The sequence below is a fragment of the Vanacampus margaritifer genome, chromosome 2, assembly GCF_051991255.1.
Source record: "Vanacampus margaritifer isolate UIUO_Vmar chromosome 2, RoL_Vmar_1.0, whole genome shotgun sequence".
In the NCBI taxonomy this organism is placed as follows: domain Eukaryota; kingdom Metazoa; phylum Chordata; class Actinopteri; order Syngnathiformes; family Syngnathidae; genus Vanacampus; species Vanacampus margaritifer.
Genome location: NC_135433.1, coordinates 43241233 through 43264748, shown reverse-complemented (window position 1 = coordinate 43264748; position 23516 = coordinate 43241233). Strand labels below are relative to the sequence as shown.

General features: G+C 39.5%; 1 protein-coding gene and 1 long non-coding RNA gene across 2 annotated transcripts in view; one reads left to right on the top strand and one right to left on the bottom strand.

Annotated features, from left to right (window-relative positions):
- Positions 1-9240: 9240 nt before the first annotated feature.
- On the bottom strand, positions 9241-18343 carry LOC144044885 (uncharacterized). The gene is made up of 2 exons (XR_013291380.1): positions 16004-18343; positions 9241-12387 (listed from the first exon to the last, which is right to left on the bottom strand). It is a non-coding gene; the product is annotated as an uncharacterized LOC144044885 (long non-coding RNA).
- A 4673-nt stretch (positions 18344-23016) lies between these two features.
- dpp6b (dipeptidyl-peptidase 6b) overlaps positions 23017-23516 on the top strand; it is a 118741-nt gene continuing 118241 nt past the window's right edge. The window contains exon 1 of the mRNA XM_077558524.1: positions 23017-23218. Coding sequence (XP_077414650.1) covers positions 23162-23218 — 57 coding nt within the window. The 5' untranslated portion in view covers positions 23017-23161. The remainder of the gene's footprint in view (positions 23219-23516) is intronic.

Here is a 23516-nt window from a genome sequence, read left to right as displayed (position 1 = left end):
AGAGAAAAGCAGTCCGTCTCGAGGAAGTGTCGAGCCAGGTTGGGCGGGGAGGTACCGGAGAGGCAAGACAAAAGGTCAGATGTGGGGAAAAAAGGTCACGGTAGGAAAAGCTACTACAAAACAGGCCTAAATAGCACTTCAATAGTCGGAATCATCTGGCACCCGCTTGCAGATCAGCAGAGGTTTTACAGTCAGGTGTTGATTGCTTATCAACTGCAGGTGCACTCTCGGAACCACCCTGCCCAACCTGAAAAGGTCAAGACCCCCACGAACAAGGCCAAAGTAAATGTGGTTACACAAATAAAAGCAGAGGTGAAGGGCCAGTGTGCAACCACCACAGAAATGTGTTTGTCTCATGCAAGTAAGCCCCGCCCCATAAATGTTGGTCCAATGGTGAATCCGGTATTTGGATACAAGCCATTACAAAGTCCATTTATGATAGTAGAATATGTGATTCTGGACCACAATTAAGATTCCCACTGTGAAGGTGTGAATGTTGAAGGATTATAATAAGTTTTGTAATCTTTTGCGTGTTCAAATAAATCAAAGATGAGATTCCTGTGAAAAGGGTCCTTGCAAGGAGAATTTATTACAGAGATCTCTGGTCACACAATTGCATATCACCCAAGCAGTGTCATCCAAGAATGTGTGTCCCTCCCCCCAGGAGACACAGCCATTTTATTACAATCAGAGTTTGTACAGAAAAACGCCTCTCTCCTCCCATCAAATACGAAAATCTGATTACATTCTCACAGTATGCTAGGTTGATCTTTCACATTTAGACAAAACAGATTCCATTCTCACAATATGCTAGATTGAACTTTCACATTTAGACAAAACAGAATTTCAGTATGCTAGCTTGAACTTGAATTTTCACAAACAGGACAAAACAGGGAATTTAGACAAAACAAGATAACAGATAGGTTAAGGTCGAGTTATATTGAGTTTGACATTATTACACCTGTGTAGATGTGCATCTACTCATCTATAACTAAATTCAAAATGGTTAAAATATAAAATAAAGAATTAAAAATGTTAACAATGTTAACAATGTGAATGGCTGTCTGTCACTCGCGTCCTGTGATTGACTGCTGGCCAATCCATGAAGTAGTCTGTGTTTTCGCTGGGATAGGCTCCAGCACCCCATGACTCTGAAAAGGATAAATGTGATAATGTGCATGCCACAAGTTGGCCATTGAAGATGTTAAACATTGTCTTGCCCCGGATCAGATTAGCATAGCTCGTTTCATTAAGATTTTACAATTGTAAATTCTCCCAACATTGTGCAGGTTAATTAGATGCCGTTGTCCCAAAAAATTAAAAATAAATCTAAAATTTTTTTTCCTTCCAACAAACAAAGTTTACTCCACAGTCTTTCAAATAAGTTTATCTGACACGGTTCATCCATGCAAGACAAGATCGTTTTCCCAACTTAAGGAATCATTATAAATCACCTGCCATAAATCATTGCTGTCTCCAAGCCAATGAATCCGGCAGCAGCGACTTTGGCTGAGAGTGGTTTAGGAAAGTACTGTACATCGAAAATACACAGCGTCTCCCTCCATTTAGCATGATGAATAGTTCTACTGTCTTTGTCAAAATAACAAAGCACATGGAGACAAAAGACTCTGATGATGAATAGTCTGTTTTTTTTCAGCTAGTATTTGCAGACCTGTGTGTGTGTGTGTGCGTGTTTGTGAAGGGTATTTCCGTCATGATGAGAAACTTTCCATGTCATTTCCCCCATGATCCAGCCATGAGAATCTCCTAATGTGCTTGTAAGTTGATGCATGAAGGTGGCTGTTGGGCCCTCTTGTGTGCTGCCGGGTGGCAGTTTAGCGCTTAGGGTTAAATGAGCGGACAGTTATGGTTGCTATGGCAAAAAATTACCTTCAAACACACTTTACGCTGGCAGATGGAGCAATTCAACCGTGTTCTCACATTAAAGCAAATTACTCTTTTGGCACTGTAGTACAAAATGGCCAATTCGATAACAAACAAACCAATAATGTTACTGAGCAATCGGCTTATTGTTGAAGAATGAAGCATATTCCTACTATTGCTAACTCTGAAAGATTGTCACACTATGTAATACACCACAAAAAAAAATGGCCCTGAAAAGGATAAACAGTAGAAAATGAAATAATATCTCTACCATTGAACTGGAAAAGTTTAATTTTCAGTTAGATGTTAAATGTGAATGTGTTCAAAATATAACTGAACTGTGTGCTTGTAAAAAATAAAAATAAAAACACAAAAAAAACAAATGCAGTGGAATACAATTATCTTTTTATACAATTATTTGGCTACTAATTTAAAGTCAAATGCACCACTTATTTTGGCTCATAAATTTGTAAATCTGACTCTAATATTTTGCCTGGACTCTGGACTGGACCTACCAACAGCAAGGGACTATATAATACTGGACTGGTACATCATTATCAGTAGTAACAGGCCATGCATTTGGTATTTTGGCCTTCAGTAGAGACTTACCCGACTAAATCCATCTCTTAAAACTACCACTATCATGTTATATATATAGAAACCATCGATTCATCCATTCATTTTCTGTACCGCGTATCCTCACTAGGGTCAACAATACAAACATCTGAAGCAGTCCAGAATCAATATTTATTTAATAACATGACAAAAAACTATAAAGTGTATATAAAATACAGTGCATCATACTCACCATATTGGATGCTGGTTATTATTAAATGATTGGCTGTAAAGGTAGGCTATTGCACTGACTAACCAATCAGAAGACAGAAAAATGCATCATTGCAGGTCAGCTCATTGGCCATTGGTTAAAGAAAGAGTCCCATTGCTGATATGCTTTAAGTTACGTCCAGCACTACCCGATTGAAGAACCTGGGCAGATTACATTACATTACATTAATATTTTATATTACATGGGAGCACAAACAGTAGAGGCTGAAATTTGATTGGACAAAAAAAAATAATCTTAAAGTGTACCATATTAGAAGCAGTGCAACCAAGAGAAATGCTAAGAAATAAGGAGAATGGACTTTTGGGAAAATTAATAAATCAAATATAATTGAAAGGAATGGATGGATGGGCAACTTAAATAATGGAGTGGAGCACAAAGTAATGAGCAGTTCCTAACCAGATATATGACAAAAAGGCCATTTTAGAAAAGATGAGTATCTTAATATATTTGAATGTTCAACTGCATATATAAAACATCAACTCCTCAACTACAAAGGCTTTGAGGAAAACAAATTAACCGCTTACCTTGACCACCCCACCTCCCCGTGCAAAGGGCATGCATAGATATTCCCATTCAAAGATGGCACCAAACTGCTGAATAGCAAACTAGCATTAAGTGCAAGAACTCATTTTGTCCACGTTTTCAAAAAAAAAAAAATCATCTCGCGCCAAGATTTTAACATTGTTGTTTTTGTGAGATAAAAAAAAAGTTGTGTGCTTTTTAGAATGGTGTTGCTGTGGCGACTTGAAATCTTTAAAGTGGAAGTGTTGTGGTGCGAGGTGTTGAGGACACAAATGCAGGAAGTCGTGAGGCGAGGCAGGTTTTTAAGAGTTCAATAAAAGGAGGAATTTGTTTCCAAAGGGAACATCAACAATAAAAAACTACTCAACTTACAAAAGACAAAAAAAGCAGATATAAAGTGACAAACAAAACACACTAGAACCAGAGCAGGGACAGGACGACTGACAGAGACTGTGAAAAGTAAACAAATGATCTAACAAATATTGCAGGGAAGGAGGGAACTAAATAGGAGCAAACTAACGAGACAATGACAAACACCTGGACATGACACAAGGGGCAGTGGGTGCTGATTGGAAGACTCAAGGGGACCGGTATGTCCAGCACAATGACAAGGAGACATGACAAAAACCAAACCAAATGAAACACATATCATGACAAAACACAAAACAACAAAACTAACCAAACCCAAACCATAACAGGAAATCAACCTTAAACATTTCTTGATTGACAACAATATGTTATATGTGACCTCACTAGTCTAAACATATGACATTCAGATTAATATGACAATTGTGGAATATGAGTTATGAAGCAAAATCCATCCATTTTTATCCATCTCAGGTGGCGGCCATTTTGCCACTTGCTGTCGACTGAAGATGACATCACAGTTAGTCAGGGCTTAGGCAAGGACCAATCACAGCTCACATGTTTTCTGAAGCTGCGCTTTGATTGGTTGTTTCCTGAGACCTGAGCAACATTGATGTCCTCTTCAGGCGACAGCAGTGACAAAATGGCCGCCCCCTGACTCCCTGAGATGGATAAGAACAGCTGAATTTAGCTGTTTAACTCATATTCCACGAACGCGATATTAGACTATATAGACTAGTGGGGCTGCATAGAACTTATTGCCCAAAAATAATTTCGGGTTGACTTCCACTTTGATGTCTGATAGTGACATTAAAGCAAACTAGGCAGATTTTCAGGTTTTCATTCAAATTCAATGAACAGATCCCCATACATTACATAATGCACAGTTTTTACAAACTGTGATGCTAGAATGCTCAATATCGTAATTAACGCAAAAAAAACACCTCGGGTTGCTTGCCTCGTTTTGCAAATAAGGCTCATTTAACTATGGATGGTACATACATACATAAACCTTTGCTGTAAATGGGCTCTCACATCTGGCTTTATGATCAATCCGCTACCCGTTAGATAGATTTTTTTTTTTTGCGTTTGTGTGTCTGGCATGCTAAAAGGGCTCTTACTAAATCAGACAGTGCAAAGGGTTGGTAGAGACCCATCGAATGGCCCGTGTTCCTGCTGGCAGCTGTGTACAGTATAGCTATCCCACGCAAAGCGAGAGTGAAAGATGAGAAAAGGAAGGCTGAGGACATCGTCCATATTTAGTTGGCCATTCAACCGGCCACATATTTAGGATGAAATACTTTTAAATTTGCTAGTCTCTCACCCTTTAACAGACAGGTGATGTCCTGTAATTACCTGCTCACACATGGGGGGACGTCTTGCACTGCTAAATTCTACATGTCCTTGTGGCAAAAATCAGGTTTGGACGAGGAGACGCATGACTGTCGATAGAAATATGGTAATATTTGTGGTGTGCTGTGGTGTGATGGTCGTCTAGAGTACAGTATATGTGTGTAGCAGATTAGCCAATGCTGTATAATTGATTTCCACAACAATATGCATCACCACCAGCTAAGGAGTGAAACCATCTTACCTGGAATGACACTATTGTATTAGTTTGCAACCACACAAGTGAGAGAGGTTTGATTGTTTAGCCTCTTAGCAGCGGACTGCCTTTGTACTCTGTATTGTCATGCAAAGGACATTTGGGAGAGGAAATGGAAAATCTGCCGGAAGTCCATTATTTATCCTTTTTTTTTTGCTGAATGATGGATGAGGAATAAATGAGCCCTATATGCAAATCAAACATAATTTTCAGTCTGACTGTACAGTTTTTAAATGGGCTCTCCTATGACTTCAATGTTTGTTTTTAAAACGTCAATGCAGTTAATAGAATTGTTTTTTTTTTAAAGAATGGCCCCTGCATATAGGAGACATAGTATAACAGTCCCAGAGCTGATTCAGCACTATCTTGAGAACATGCTTTAACCACAGAACGTGAAAGAAGATCTGTGCTTGCAGCCAGGCCTTCCCATCTCACATTATTCATATGATAGAAAATACTTTATTGATAACAGTGACCTTGTAATACTGTTCTTCTTTGGTGCATCTGCAACCGTATCTGTGAGAGTATTTGCCTCGAACTTGGGTGTATTTTTATGTCGGTCTTGGTGAGCTTGCTAAAGTCTCAAGTGTCATGAAAAGGTGCGCGTAGAAGACAGGAATTGTGAACAAAAGGAGAAACTTTATTGGAACAAGTGGGGCCGGGTCGCCTTGACGGGAGGAAGGTTGGGGTCGCCGTGACGGGACGGAACTGGGCGAGAGGAGGGCCGGGGTCGCCGTGATGGGAGGAGGGTTGGGGTCGTCGTGATGGGACTGGGCGAGAGGAGGGCCGGGGTTGCTGTGACGGGAGGGGATGAGGCGAGAGGAGGGCCGGGGTCGCCGTGACGGGACGGGGCGAGAAGAGGGCCGGGGTCGCCTTGGCGGGACGGGACGGGATGGGGCGAGAGGAGGGTCAGGGTCAACGTGACGGGTCGAGAGGAGGGCCGGGGGTCGCCGTGACTGGACTGAGCGAGAAGAGGCCGGTAGCCGTGACAGGACTGGCTTGACCGGGGCTGACTTGGCATAACTTGGGAAGCTTGGCTGGACGTGGAGAATTTAGCAGGAACGTGGAGAGCTTAACTGTGACAACGATGACTAGACTGAGACTGAGACGTAGACCACTAGACGCGACGCGACGCGACGCGACGCGACGCGACGCGACGCGACGCGACGCGACGCGACGCGACGCGACAGGAACCAGACTCCCACACATGACTTTGACGACAACAACACCTGACGTAGACAATGATCCCATACCATCTGGACAAACACAACAGACTAAATACACCAACATTAATGAGACACACCTGGGGAACACAATAGGAAGAGAGCACCGATTGGTCAAACACACTGGGAAGGGAACAGGCACACAGGTGGACATAATCAGACATAACGAGACAGGGGAAACACTCAGAAACGCAAGACAAACACCAATCACAGAAAGACACAACAAACACACCAAAATAAACAAAACCCTAACCCATACAAAACCGAAACGTGACACTAAGGTTGGATTTACACTGCATATATTTTGAGTATGACATGGTTATGATTTTTTTTTGTTTGCTATTGACACAATTTGGATAGAAAGAGAGGAGAGAAGAAAATGCATGGAATCGCACATCTTCACATTGGACTCGGGCCTCTTCCAAATGTGAATAAAAATGTGATATTTATCAGGGTTCTGCTATTGTGAATTCAGAGTTTAAAAAAACAAACACTTTCAAGGCTCATAATAAGCGGGTTTGTATAGCACTTTGTGCCTCATCACAACACATTGAAGAACAAAACTGAGAATCAACAGCTAATCCCACAAAGCTTTTGGACATGCGCGTAGCTCCTGTCTAGAAAGTCAGTGTACACTGGAGGCTCATGACATTGTCGGCAAGTACACCAGTGTAGTACTACACATGCACATGGTAGAGGGAAGCTCGGTGCTACTACTGATTCTGGACTCACTCCTAATCAGTAATCATCATCTCCGTAGCGGCGAAAAAATTACAAGTCTTGCAAATCGCTAAGCCTGGTTGACACGGCAAGATTTTAAAATTGTCAACCGACTTCCAAACTGCGTGAAAAAAATCACAGGAGTAACAGTTTTGAACGTGATACGTACGTGATGTCCACACGGCATACTCAACATCATTCATAAAAGTTTTCTGGTTAGACGGGAAGTCTTGCAAAACCTCTCGAAATTAAACGTGACTTCCGAGTAAACAAACATGGAAGACTAGTCGCAATACTTCCTGGTTTGTGTTTAGCCGAGGGAAAAAAGCGACACAAAAAGAAAAAGCGTTTGATTTCCCACCGTCTTTCTCGCTTTCTGATTGGCTGCACGTCACCGTCAACCAATTGCGCGGTGGTTCGTCCTCGGGGCACGCCACATATGGAGCGAAGTCGAGCCAAAACAATCAAACCTGTTGAAAATCTCCGATTTCAGGCCGGAGTGGCTCAAACGTCTTTCCTAGCAGACGATATTAGTGTGAGCAGGATAATCTGTGAAGATTATTGTTTGGATGTTGGCGCGTCCTTACGGTTGTGGGGAGGGGCAATTCGAGGCTAAAAACGGGCTAATTCTCCTGCCGTGTGCCGTCTTAAGCTAACATAAGATTGCTCGTGAAATGAAGTGCTTGGGCGATCAAGTACATCTGTCTGAAATGTTGCTAGATCCCCAAATGCAGTCCCTGCTGCTGCTCACCGCTCCCTCAGTGGATGGGTCAAATGCGGAGAAGGAATTTTTCCCCACTTAGGTGGGTGTGACAATCAGTGGTACTTTAACCTTGAAGCTATGCAGTTGTTGTGTCCTTTATGATGAGGATGTTGTCAATTGTTATGCAATTGCTACACTCTAAAAACAGTTGGGTCAAAAGTAACCCAATTAGGGATAAAAAATGGGCCGATCCACTTTATGGGTCAAGTTGACCCAAATTCCTGTGTTGTCTTACACAAAATGACCCAATTTTTTGACCCAAGTAAAGGATCTGACCCATTTTTATTAGTTGTTTTACACTAAAAGACCCATTTCTTGACCGAAAGTTGGGTCAAATTGATCGGTCCATTTTTTGACTCTTTTTTAGCATTTTTTAGAGTGTATGTCCCGGTATTTGTCACTCTTAGGGGCGCTATTTTAGGTTTTGTATTTGTGACTCATATTTTGTCACATAAGCCTGTTGTATAAAATTGTGCCCAAGCGAGAGTTACACTTTTGTCAGTAGATCGAGGTTGATGCTTGTGCAATTTGGGCATCTGCGTATGCGGATTATTTCATGGCAATGGAGTTAATATGCCAATATGTCACTTGAACTATGTATACTTTAAAATAGACAGTCCAAAGCATTTGATATGTATGCATCAAATCAGAATTGAACCAGTATAAATCCAGCCACGGTATCATGAAAGCACATACTGAGACTACTAGACACACAGGAGGAGCTTCTTAAAACACCCTCAGGACTCGTTCCGTCATCGGCCCCCACAATTTCTCATCTGGCCAGCTTCCTTGGCGCTGGTTCACAGTCTGCACTAACTTCTGTGGTCTTAAACACTTTCTCAACTTAAGCCTTTCTACCATAATAGAACAAGTGTAATTGGCCTCATGTGGCTGTAAAGCCTCTTGCTCGCTCTTCCGCAGACACCGGCAGTAAGCTTGGCTGCTGTCCATGGTGCTGATGGCGGCATCGGGAAGGCAGAATACTTTCATGCTGCTCGGCTCAGTGTGCCATACACAAAACTTTGTGTGCTTTATAGTCTCTCGGACATCGTTTTTCACCGCAGAATGCACAAAGAACTCCATTTGTTTGCAACGTAAACAGTACAACGGGGTCTCATCATATCTAATTTTATCTCTTTGGGTAGTGAAGAAGGTATATTAAAATCACCAACTGAGGGGTGTAGTTAATCCATAACTTTTTGCGTGTCCAATAAACCAACTGGTGAGATGAGAAATGAACAGAGTTTCCTGCGCAGGATAATTCTTAGAGGAGATCTCCTGTTACACCATTGAATCAAACTCCGACAGGTTTTGATCAACAATGCACACCCTTCTTTCGAAGGGCCAGCCTTTTATTACAATTCAGTCTCCAAGCAGAATATCTCTCCCTTCATGAATGAGCAAATGTGTTATACAGTTGAAGGGCATGTCAAACAACAGAACTCTTAGCGAAGCTGCAGCTGTATTCGTCTCTAGCCAAAATATGTATATTTTCAAGGCACTTTTCATATTCTTCTTCATAACAAAATCTCACTTTATCATTTGACCCAAAAGCACCAATGACCGTGACTAATGGAAAAGCAAAGCAAGTTCTGTTCAAGACCACAATGTACGTGTACAAAATAAAACAAGAAATTCTGGACCAATCAGTGTATAGCAAGGGCGAAAATATGTTTTCGTACAAAGTGATGAGAAGGAACTTTTCTAGACTAAATAATATGGTCCCAGCTTTAACCCAGAACATACGAGGTCAACATCATGTGCCCTGCTCAGGACACAAGACACTTTGACAAACTTAAAATGAAGAATTAAATGTTCATGATCAGTAACAATAATCGATATATGAAAATAGGTATTAAAATGTTATAATATCCTTCAGTCCCCCTTTTGGGCTTACGTAAACACTAAGCCCAATAACTAAATATTTAAACATTTTACACAAAGATTCCAGCGGGATCTACATCGGATGTTGCAGCAGGCCGGGCTGAGGAAGTAATAGCCTCCATCATCATGTAAGAAGACTTATTTCGTACGTCCTGTTTTTCAATTGCGGCAGAAATAATTTTCTCGCAAAGGGAACGAATACAGGGTATACAACAACATCCGCATATTGTTATTAGAGCCGTAAATACAGCAATTGATATCAAAATTGTGGAAATTAAGGTTTTGTAGCGGCCAAATACAGTCATCCAATTATCCCATAGCGAAGTGTCTATACCCGAGTGTTCATTCATCTTTCTATTAAGTGTCCGGAGTCCCTTAATTGCAATAGTTAAAGTACCATCCGGTGCGGTATTATTAGGAATGAAGGTACAACATTGATCTGCGAACATTGAGCAAACTCCCCCTTTTTCTGCCAATAGCATATCAAGTGCAATTCGGTTCTGAAAAGCCATCAAAGATGTGGCAGCCAATTGGCCATGTACAGCTTCAAATCCAGATTGAGTCCAATTTCCTAGTCTTTGTACATTGTAATGCACATAATTAATTCTGTCTACATTTTTGTTAATGGTACACCACCAACAAATTAGGGATTCAAATCCTGAAGTTATTTGATTAGTCAATTTGTATTCATTTGGCACACCTCTCGGCACTCCAATTGCATCAATGTAGGTGGGGACATTTTCCTGTTGCCAAGAAGATCGTTTAATTCTATGGAAAGGAGGAGAAGATTGTGGTTCCCAAGTGTCAATCATTTGTAAAAGGTTATCAACCGAGGTGGGAAAAAGTTGTACTGGCAGAAGAAGGGTGATGAGAGCACAATATCCTTTGCCATCCCAAGGCAACTTGTCAAATATCTGATTATGCCCACACCACCACCAAATGTCAGCCCTTGATTGCGGCTTGAATTTTTGACCCACATTTATTATTGTAGTGCAGTGTGAAATGTGATCTAGTTCTCCCAATTGTTCTCCGGTACCTGTCATTTTAATACATGAAAAATTACCATCTGCAATTTCCTTTGAAAATATTGGTTTAGTTGTCTGCAAATTCACTAGTGGATATATCTTATCCCATTGAGAGCATTTGGCATTTGGGGCAGTTTTATTCATAATTTCCATTATACATTGTTCCTCGATTTTAGCCGGGATTACTCTCAATAAAGGTCGTGGTCCCACACATACTACACACTCCTTACCAGAGGCGTGTGTTGCCTCGTGTGCTAGCAATAGCCAATTGTTGCTGCTTTTGGACACTCCTGTAGTAACCCTAAACCATTCAATTACACCATCAATCGGTACACTTACAGCTTTTACCCCATTCTCCATTGAGTATTTAGTCATTTTTGGTTGGTCTAGCTTACTCATAGTCTTATTTACACAGATTAGAATAGGAAAACGTGGGTCAACGCCGTGGGACCATGCCCATAACAGTAATCCAAAACAGGAGGTGTTGTACAGAGTTACATTAGCTGGTCGTATATTCCCGTCGGGAATGGAAAAGGTTAATTCTAGTTGACCTCCCATTTTACGCAGTGTTGTCCTTTTAGAAAAGAAAACAGCCTCCTTGCTTTTTCCCGGTGGCCAATATTGTCCACTTTGGATGGTTATAAAAGTACCCCAATCTAGTTGCGCAACATTTCCTGTCAAATACCACCAATATTTCACCCATATTCCTCCCCTTGTCTCTTCCCATCCTCTAAATCCTTTTAATGACGTAATGGGAATTTTGACAGAGGTGTTTGTGTTTGGGGCAACTGTCACCGTGACTGAGTCATCATACGTTTTGGATATAACCCAGGGAATGTGTGGAGAGTTCATGTCTCGCTTAGCCCGAATTTTTGTGGTTGCGTTTATAGATGTGGTTAGGGGATCCCAAAAACACAAAATTGGCATAACAGTCAGTATAAGAAAGAGTGTCGTAATGCAGACGCAATTGAAGACGCATTGTCTCTTCGAAGCAGCCATCTTGTGATTTTTTTTTTTTTTTTTTTAAACAGTCGTCACTTTCTTTATTTTCTTGTGTGGATGGTGCACTCAGGTTCCTTGAGCAGCATCAGCAGAAGGTTGAACAGAGCCTTTTTGTGAAGAGGGTCCTTCTGCCTCTCTCCAACTGCCAGGGGTGCAAAAATCGGTCACCGGGATTTTATCTTCCCAAGTTGTGACTCATTCTTTGTGGAATGCCCTGGAAAAAGGGACACATTCCTCCTGTTTCCATTCGAAAGACGTCCTCAGCGAAACTCAATCTTCATGTAGTAATTCCTCAGCTCGTTAGCTGACACTGGAAGCAGTTGAATGGCCTCTCGGCTGGCACATCTGGTCACTGGAACAGCTGGCTGGTCTCTCTGTTGATTCGTCAGATGGCAGGTGCAGTGGTTTCTCTGTTGATTCCCGGTGGTGGCTGGCTCCTGAAGGTGGGGGTTGAGTAGAAGGCGGACCTCCGGCTGGTCTAATAGGCAAGATGTGGAACCAGGTGCCCCGTGGACTGGACTAGTTTGACCTTTTCATCACCTTATCTGGGTGCAAAATATTTTCATTTAGTCACTAATAAACATTTATTCACATCCCTTCTTTTTGAAAGAGCATTTTGGTAGTGTTATTAGTTAGGGGTTAGTAAATGTTAGTAAAGTTCTGTAGGCCTCTCCTGTGGGAAAAAATTCTGTTTGTTGTGACATTTAATTAGGATCCAGCCTTTGGCTGACTTTAATGACCTGAGCACATTCTTAAATGCAAAAAATGAAAATCTTTAGCCAGTTCAAATCTGACGAGGCCAATTTTGTTTACAGAATGTAATAATTATTGGAATGTTTTATAATATTTATTGTTATAGATATAGCATGGATGTGCTTCCAGCCATTAAATAAATGCAACTTTCGTCAACAAATAAAATCAAAAAATAACATCTAACCCCAGGGCCCCAAGGGAAAAATAGAAATAGAAATGGAACATATTCACCTTATTTTCGCCGTCCCTGCCAAAACTTACTCCTTCTCCATGGTCAAGGAAATCCCCAATTGTCCTCCTGTAAAATTCATTCTCACGGACTATCTATAATTATCGCATTAAGACTAACTTTTAATTTTAAATTTATTTATTTAACATGGACTGTTTGTGTCCTTCGCGACGATATACCCAGACCAACCAATAATTCCCCCATCTGAAAAAAAATCGCTTTAGAGACTCTTTCAGACTAATATATAAAGTTTTGCAGTAAATAAATTTTGCTTGCTTTTTGTTTAGAAAGAGGGGAAAATTTTACATTTAACCAGCAAATTCGACAATGCGTCCCAAGCAACTATTTAAATTTCAAAAGAGAATTCGGGAAAACACTAGAAGACCAAACTTAAAAAGTAAAATATAATAATTAAGATTGAAATAAATTGTATCTTATCTGTATTCATATTAGCTGTTTCAATTTCTGAAACCAGACGAAATTTACCTGTATTATCTTTTGTACTATAAAAATATTGTAGCTTATGCCAATGAATTTTACAAAGAATCTCAGTTTTCAGCCAATTCATCAATTATTATTAATACATAAAGTTGCCCTTAGTTTTAATGTTACCATTAAGCTTGCTAGTCCCCCTTTTTGATGTTTGTCCAAAAAGCTGACTGTTTCAAAATAGACAGAGATAAACAAATCAGATCAAATCAAAATAGACATCAAACGTTTTTAAAATGTAATAAATCTGTGTGTATATAGTGTTGTCAATCAGTTCATTATATTTACGAAATGTTTTACTGTAGATGTTATCACCTTATATCTGTCAAAAATAGAGTGCAGTGTAAACAGTCAGTATCACATCATATGGCCCGGTATCACTAATTCAAGGAAAGCATTGTTTGTGGGGTTGAGTCACCATCGTAGTGGACAGTTCTGGACGCAGGAATGCTTTAAGGACGCTTGTGCAGAGCATATGGAGCAGTTTTTCATAGGACAGTTCGTGCGGAGCATTGTGTGCATTGGGCAGTGGAGCAGTTTTTCTTTTATCACATTTGTATATGATGGCACAGTCATTGTTGCAACAGGTGGCGCCAGGAACCTCCCCTCTCCATCAGGTATTGGCAGGATGTTTTGTGATGATGGCTGCATCACGCCCCTCTGATGGTGGTGGCAGTTGCAGTTTCTTTGTGGGTGGGGGTTTTTAAAGAGGTCTGTGTCCCGCCAGTTGACTTTGTTCCGAAATAATGACCCTTGACCAATAATCCTCACTCGACTGAAAACATTAAAATCTGCCCCAACAGTATTTAGGTTATAACATGTCAGTAAATATTAAAACCAAAAACTTCCTTTATTAAAAAAATTAAATAAAAATAAAAATAATAAAAAATAATAAAAAATAATAATTAAAACAATGAAAGTTTACAATTTTAAATAATTGCTAATTATATGTCAATATTTGTTATGGTTTACAATATTTAATTTAATATGTTTTGCATACCTTCATAAATAATACTTAGGATAAAATAGGACAGATATACTCTAACAATTTACAAATATAGTTAATTAATAAGTGTGTAGTTTTCAATTAATGTTTTCTCAATGGAGGCCGCAGCCCGTAAAGTCAGCCTTTGGTCAAACGTCAAAGCAGGAATGATTTTTAATTACATAGCACCTCAGATTATGTCAAAAATGTGTTTCTTCCAGATAGCTTCCCCAGTCTGTTTGTAATGAGACTTCAAATGTCGAATTCAAAGGTTAAATATATTCAGGAGAGATTAAAATTACTTTCTATTTATAAACGTCGGAGAAAAAAAAAAAAAATAAATAAAAAACTCCTTTTAAATTATAATTAACACATTACTTCATCCCCAGGACCGGAACATGGCACTTTGGTACGACCCCAATTGTCCTTAATGGGTGTGTCTCCTGATTCTGAAAAGATATTTAAAATTTATTAAACAATGTTCTCGCGCACAAACAAAATCATAAGGGAAAAAACAATCATCTATATAAGAATTATTCCACATTAATTGCCATCCAAGTTATTTGTTTTTAGTTATTATTATTATTATTATTAAAATAAGAGTAGAGACTAAACTATTTAATCTAAAACAATCACACAATTAACATTACCTTTTATAAAAACATTTTATTTGACCTCATTACAAAGATTGATGGCTGTTGGCATTTTTTAACCCGAGAAAGGGAATGAGTCATAGCAACTACAATCAGTCAAAGCCACCCATGCTCTACAAGCATAAGACATGCATCTAAATTTTATAATATCTTAAAACTATACCTCTCTATGTTATTTGTGTATTAATATTCGTTCGTTTTATAGCAAACATAATTTTTAAATATGACGTATTTGCACTCTTGAAGCCAGTTTAAGTATTCAACATTAGTGCTTAAGAAATTTATGTAAGGGGCTTATAAAATCAGTTACGGCAACAATTTATATAATGTCGTTCAATTATTTAACGCAGACAATTGCGGGTTTTAGCGTTAGAAGTTTTATTAGTAATTTTACCGTCTAATTAATTTATCCCGTTTAGCGCTTATTAAACGGCTTAATTTGTTTTATTACATAAATTTGTATTATACAGTTATTTTATTTGCAAAGCAACATTTCAGTATTCATCATTTTTTCAATACACTTTTCTTAAAGATACGTCCGGGACTCTCCTCTATATAAAATTACATACACTCATAACATTATTAACGGGCGGTCGCCGTGTACGCACATTCAAAGTTAAATTGCCGTCATTAAAACCATCGAACAAATGCCATATCTTATTAGAATAAACTAACCTTTTTCACAATATAATCAAGTCCCGTCGTTCAATATTAATTACATTTTAAGTCATTATTTAAACGGTATGATTAATCCGGAAGCTTTAATTCCGACTAGCGGAAGTCATATCAGGTCAAATCATTTAGTCTTATATCATTATTTAGTTATATAAATGGTTATAACTTCACAAAAATACCTAAAGCTAGTATTCTAGCATTATTCATTATTTTGTCAACAAGCTTTCGATCATTTCTGGCTTTTCTTCCACTCGAAGAAATTACAGATGTGTGTTGCACCAGCTCATCTAGTTCGTGACGTTTTTTCACACATGCAAGTTCAACGCTCTTCATCAAAGAGATTAGACACACTGCAGATTGTAATGGCGGAAAATAACCTTTTCTACAGCCGTCTTGTATCCAGTCGCAAAGTTCTTTTTTTGTTTCTCGTTTAGCCTTTGTAGGTAAAATCCCTATAGCCACAGCGCATGCGTTTCCAATTTGTTTATCCAGCGTCATCCCATCTAAACTCAACGGAATCCCATTCGGGTCAAACCACTGTGTTTTGAGTTCAAATAGAGTGTCCATGTTTCGTCTTAATTATTAACTCAGGTATTTTATAGCTTATTGATTTGTATTATATTATATTGTAGATTATCATAGTTCAGTTGTATTAATATTTAAATGAAGTGACGTCTCACTTATAACAGAATTAATCAACTGTTCTCGTCGCGGTCCCTTTAAGATTTTACCGTAACGTTAGAGTTTCTTCACCGATCAGACGGCATACACAACGGACAGACAAGACATGTCGTTTTGTACGACATATCAACACATAAATATCCGGATGTCAACTGCGCTACCCCAGCTTCAACAGTTTCTTTGTCTTTGAATTTTAATCACGAATATTCAATAGACCTATTGGCTTGATCTAAAGCGTCGTATCAAATATGCTTTAGTCAGCCCGACTTCCACGAGTTGAGTCAATACATCTTATCTCTTATATCTTGTCTAAAAATGTCAATATCCAATTATTCATAGACCTATCGATTAATCTTAAAACGGCGTACTAAATCCGTTTTATGTCAATCTGACTTCCTATAAGTTGAGTCCTTTGTCCCTAGAAAATGAAGCAGTCGATCCTCCCGCAGCTTTAATCGGCAACACTTATTCAAGGATCTTTGTATCTAATTACCCAAGAATCTATTACTCATAAAAACAAAGTGTTTGTCTCTCCCGCGCATCAGGCAGGGATCAAGACAAAGATGCTTTTTGAGCCGACTTCTCTCAACTTAAATATGTATGGACGTAAAACCAATGCCCACACATCTAACGCTGGTAAAAGAATAATGCTTCTCCAGCTGACTTACTCTCATATACACAGACTTCAAATCAATTATCTACGTATCTATCGTCTGTAAAAACAAAATTGTAAAGACAAAAATGTTTCCCAGACTGACTTACTCTCAACTTCATCTTATATCTCTTATCTCATATACATAGACTTCAAATCAATTATCTACGTATCTATCGTCTGTAAAAACAAATCTGTAAAGACAAAATGTTTCCCAGACTGACTTACTCTCAACTTCATATATCTCTTATCTCATATACATAGACTTCAAATCAATTATCTACGTATCTATCGTCTGTAAAAACAAATTTGTAAAGACAAAATGTTTCCCAGACTGACTTACTAGCGATCGCTATTCAATTCAATGTGCACCACAAATATGTATACTTAAAATACCGTAGGAAATTCCACAATTATTGACTCCATACAACCAAACAACTTAAACTTCTACCTCTGCTCACACAAATCTCACCCTTGATTTGGCTATCTTACAAGAACGCATGGCGGCCGGAGCGCTCCTAGACAGAAAGAATTCCTCAAACGTGGATAAGATCTCCACTTACCTCAATTAATATGGCGCCAGGAATTCAAACCGTCCGCGAACGCAACAACCGTCAAACGCCTTGCCGTCGGAGGGTCACCAACTGAAGAAGGTATATTAAAATCACCAACTGAGGGGTGTAGTTAATCCATAACTTTTTGCGTGTCCAATAAACCAACTGGTGAGATGAGAAATGAACAGAGTTTCCTGCGCAGGATAATTCTTAGAGGAGATCTCCTGTTACACCATTGAATCAAACTCCGACAGGTTTTGATCAACAATGCACACCCTTCTTTCGAAGGGCCAGCCTTTTATTACAATTCAGTCTCCAAGCAGAATATCTCTCCCTTCATGAATGAGCAAATGTGTTATACAGTTGAAGGGCATGTCAAACAACAGAACTCTTAGCGAAGCTGCAGCTGTATTCGTCTCTAGCCAAAATATGTATATTTTCAAGGCACTTTTCATATTCTTCTTCATAACAAAATCTCACTTTATCATTTGACCCAAAAGCACCAATGACCGTGACTAATGGAAAAGCAAAGCAAGTTCTGTTCAAGACCACAATGTACGTGTACAAAATAAAACAAGAAATTCTGGACCAATCAGTGTATAGCAAGGGCGAAAATATGTTTTCGTACAAAGTGATGAGAAGGAACTTTTCTAGACTAAATAATATGGTCCCAGCTTTAACCCAGAACATACGAGGTCAACATCATGTGCCCTGCTCAGGACACAAGACACTTTGACAAACTTAAAATGAAGAATTAAATGTTCATGATCAGTAACAATAATCGATATATGAAAATAGGTATTAAAATGTTATAATATCCTTCAGTAGCCATTTTCTATTTTGCTTGTCATTATTTAAGTGGCAGGTTAGCTGAAGCTTACCCCAGCTGACTTTTGGTGAGAGGCAGAGTAGGTTAACCCTTGGACTGGTTGCCAGCCAAGAGCATGGAACGTATTGCTGATGTCTGGTATAGTCCTTGCATCTCTAAAACTATTCAGGAGATCGTGATTTGTGTTTTTGTTGACAGAGTTTAAAATTAGCTGTGTTTTATATTATGTCACGTTTTTCTGTGTCTCTCTTTCATGTCTTGTCTACTCTTTGGGTATTCATCTTCACCTGTTCTCCTTAACCCTGTTCCTGGCGTCCACCAATCATCTCCCTCCAACCAATCATCTCAGACAGGTGTGCCTCATTTTCTTGTTTGTTCATTTCCCGCTTTCTTTCAGTCTGTGTTGGTTCATTGTTGTCGTCATACCTCATGTTGTCATGAATCTATTCCCCATAAAATGTGTTTAAGTGACTCGGCTGTGGTCTGTGGTGCAAATTAAATTTATGTTCCCCCGACAGTAACAGTACAGGTAAATAAGAATTCAAACTCATATTCACACTGATGGAAATTCCTAGTCTTCAATGAATTTAACACACATTTTTATTAGTTTTTTATACATTAGTTTGACGTTTTTTTCCTATTTTTGTTAACAAGAGTATAAAAATTTTAGAACATATATAAAATTTGTGATTAATTTTGAGTTAACTTGTCATGCGATTAAAAAAAAATTATCGCCTGACACCCCTAATTTTTAATAATCTTTTCTTTTTTCTTCTTCTTTTTTTAAAGACAAATAAAAAATAAAAATAAAATTACTTCTTTTTTTTTAAAGAAAAGATTATTAAAAATTAGGGGTCTCAGGCGATTAATTTTTTTCGTAATTAATCGCATAACTTCACTAGTTAACTCATGATTAATCAATGATCTAGAGTTAACTAGTAAAGTCATGCAATTAATTACGATTAAAAATTGTAATCACCTGACACCCCTAATTTTTAATAATCTTTTCTTATTGAAAAAATAAAAATAAAATAATTGTAATTATTTTTTCAATTTTTTAATAATCTTTATTTTTATTTTTTTTTAATAAAAGATGAGTAAAATTTAGGGGCGTCAGGCGATTACCATTTTTAATCGTAATTAATCGCATGACTTTACTAGTTAACTCAAATATTTATATCTGTTCTAAATGTATTTTTTTTCCTAGGTTTTCATACTCTTGTTAACAAAAGTGGAAAAAATGTTAAACTAATAGAAATAGTTCAAATTAATTTTTGACGTCTATAGCCGTCAATGGCAGTGAATGAGTTAATATCAATGAAAGAAATTGTGGTTGCATCAGGATTATTGTTTCACTCCTCCACAGCAGATTTTCTCATAGCTGGACTTTAATCATGGAACATATATGCAACTATAATTGTAGAGCTTCTTAAATGATCACAATAGCAATATTTTTAGCAGAAGAAAACGTTGTCCCATTTCCCCTCTCTAATTAGCTAGAGAAGCAATACAAAAAGTCCCTCCTCTCCCATCATTGGCATTTGCTGTGCTTGGCTTCTTTGCTCCCTGTGGTTCCGCTACTGCATCCACATTTTACTGGGTGTGTGTACCCCTTCCTCATTATGGCCGTAAAGAATATGGCTCACTGCGGAGCCAGCGAGGTGACAGTTTCACCTCTGATCGCCGTAAAGACTGAGATGAGAAACTACAGGAAGGCTGGTTACACACATACAGGCCAAATCGGAGCATTTTCTGTCCATTTTGGTCAAACCAGCAAAGGCCTGATTATTGGATGAGCGATTAGCGTATAGTATGAGGCGTGTTAAAGGTGATTATTTCTTCCCAATCTGCTGAAAATGATCGGGACTGACAGTCATAAATGTTGACCTGGAAACAGCTGAATGTTTGTTATTGCAAATTCAAAACCACTGAAACTTGATAGCCTAAACTTATGCTGATAATGCAGAATTTGACCATTTCTCCCTTTTTTGAGCAAAGTCACAAAGGACCGATTTCCGGTTATATTAAAAATGAATTTGACACACTCACACGCACGCACACACGCACATACACATACTCACCCACATACAAAATAATTAAAAAAATAAAAATAAAAAATTAAAAAAGAGAGAGCAATGATGATAACATGTCAAATCGGTAAAATTACCGAATGAACAATACTGAGCTCTCCAGAAAAAAAAATAATAATAAAAAAAATAAATAAAAAATGAATTTGACTTTTTTAACAGCAATCATCAATATTATACCTGCTCAACTTTACAATGGCAAATCCTTACGTGTCAACACTGAATTTGGCAGAGATACGGACTTCGCAATTCTGGCATGAAACGACGCATGATAGCCACCTGATGCTAACAATAGGCTTCTCGCACGGACGCCGGAGGGCAGCCATCTTACGTTGACACTGTTACTCACAATTTCTGCTACTTCATTCTCTGGAAACATTGTTATCAGTGCGTGTTTTATGCTAGGATCCCTGTGTGTAGTAATTACAAGCTCTCAACAAACAAACTTTACTTTTTGCATCGACCATTCCAAAGATATTACCTCCGTATCATGAATTGTCTCTCACAGAGGTTAGGTTTACATTTCGCAGCAATTTTTTTTTCCTGATGGGCTTTACTTTCATTTGATTGTTGATGGTTCTGACAACATGATTCAGATGAAACTGAGATATACCTTATAAAAGAAAACTAAAAGGATTATTCTTAGCAATGAAATGTACATGTAGCGCTTCTCCTAGGCTTATTTGTACAATCGTATGCCATACACGGTGTTTTTTTCACCGTAGAGGCAGAAAATAACGAAAAAATGAAACCGCAGAGAAACCAACACGGGCTTAGTGACTGGCAACGTAAGATGGCTGCCGGGGGCTCCATGGCGATTAGGCAGCATTGTTAGTCCATTCAAATATATGTCCATGCTACTCACAACTTCTTTTTCTTCTTTGTATTTTCCAGAGGTTTGGATGCCATATGGCACAATGCTGCCTCTAGCAGGTCAGTTTCGGTACTATTAGAACAAGAAATTGACACATGGCAACTTTTTTCTTCTCACAGTTTACCACTCGATTAGGGTGTGCACACATGGGAGGTACACACTTATTGGTATGTCCACAAGAATGTTAAGGGGTGTGGCCTAGTGAGAGACTGCAAAAACGTGGACACAACGCTATGGAGCTCCAGACGTTGACGTCACACATCCCACAATGCATGTTAAATCTGGATTGTACAAACTTGTATGATCACATTAGCAAGCATTCACCAGTGTAAGAGAGGGGGGATTTCCGAGTACCAGCCGTCGCTGAGTTGGAAAAAAAACAACAACACGTCTGGCACTTCATAGGCAACAGTACTTCTTAGATAAATTCTTAGTTGTTCTGGTTAACGCAGCCCTTCCAAATCACGTTGTGTCACTTGAACCTGTGTCTTGTATTTACATTTGCCTCAAATGCTTTGAGGTCAGAACTGACCCAATCCGAGTGGGATAATTCCGATTTCCCACTTTCCTCGAATGCAGCATTTTTCCTTGGTGAAACGTCGCTCTCCGCTCATTGAAAAGCATTGGATTTGGGATTGTTGTAATTTGATTTGTGAGGATTATTTTTTATTTGAAAACGTGATAAAACGATGTTTGACTACTATAACAATATGCCTGGTTTGTATGCTAGTCACAAGAAAAAGCCATACAAAAATACACCAGGAAATGAAGCATTGCATTGTGGAAAGAGCAGAAATGCCCGAATGTTCGGCCTTCCAACTTCCGGGTTTCACACATCAGCGCCGTTTCCGGCCCCTGCTGGCAGTGTTCCAACAATTGCACCCTGTGTCCCCAACCGTCGGGCGTCTCAGCTTTCTGACAACTGAGACTGACACACTCGCACCCGTCGCAACCGAAGGGGCACAAAGGCGGAAGATCAAGTACTGGGATGCGGCCCACACGTCGCAAACAGGAACCAGAAACAAAGCTGATGTATGAAACCCGGAAGTCCCGCCTCCTCCGTGGCATATACCCCATTGGCAATGGACTATATGCCACGGAGGAGGCGGGACTTCCGACTTTTCACTTATCAACTTTGTTTCCGTTTCTGGTTTGCGACGTGTGGGCCACGTCCCAGTACTTGCGCTTCCGCCTTTGTACCCCTCGGTTGCACGTTCCCGTCGACGGGTGCGAGGCTCCGAGTGTGTAGTGTCTGTCTCAGTGTCCGAAGCATTTCAGATAGCCGAGACGCAGATGAGCGGGAGCGTGCGGTTGGGGGGCGCAGGGGTGGGCGTGCTAGTGTTGGAACATGGCCAGCAGTGACCGGAAACGGCGCTGATGTGTATATTGCAAGAGAAGGGCGTGTTTAGGGAATAGTCACGTGACGTATCTGTGGAAGCTTTATAGAAAAAAATTAGAATTCAGTCAATTGTAAAACTTCACTGTGTAATTATATTGTTATATTTCCGGTGCCATCACGGCCCAATTGTAGGATGTATTTTATTTAAGCAGCTACAGAGGACATAAATCACTGCCACCGCCCCCCATCCCCCCGACCCCCCCTTCTTTAAACATTTCTGGAGCCAGTCAGCAAGCGGTTATTCAAAGGAGAGTGAGGGAGAGCAAGTGAGCTTTACCAATCGGCAAAAGCGAGTGCTACAGGTGGGCAGCATTTCCTCAAATCCCATTGCTGCTTTTACCAGCGTTGAGTTGCTTCCACGTAAAAAGGGGAAGGGAAACCGCGTCCATTCCGGCGTGGCTTTCGCTCCGTGCGTGCCTACTGAGACAGCTCGGAAGAAGTTGCACACTTCGCGGGAACATGAACTCGTCAGCAGGTGCGGGCAACTACCGCCGGACGTCCATCAAGGGGGAAAAGGTAATGTACTGATTATGTAAAGCACGCCGTTGCTACACTAGAAATGTGCAAGGTCTACAGCTGCTCCCGTGACATGTTGTCCTTATTTGTTAACGGAGACAGACAGCGTTTGCTAGTTTTCTTGTCATTTCTCCAGCGTGCCCTGGCTCTAACTTTTTTTTAGATTTCTGTTACATATCATTCACAATAGAAGTTCTCCCAGTGCGCTTATTGTTTCCCAACCGTCGCAATAACATATTGGGACAGCTAGAGAAAGCATAACATGAGAAATGCAGCTGCTTAGCTGAAACGTGTGAGC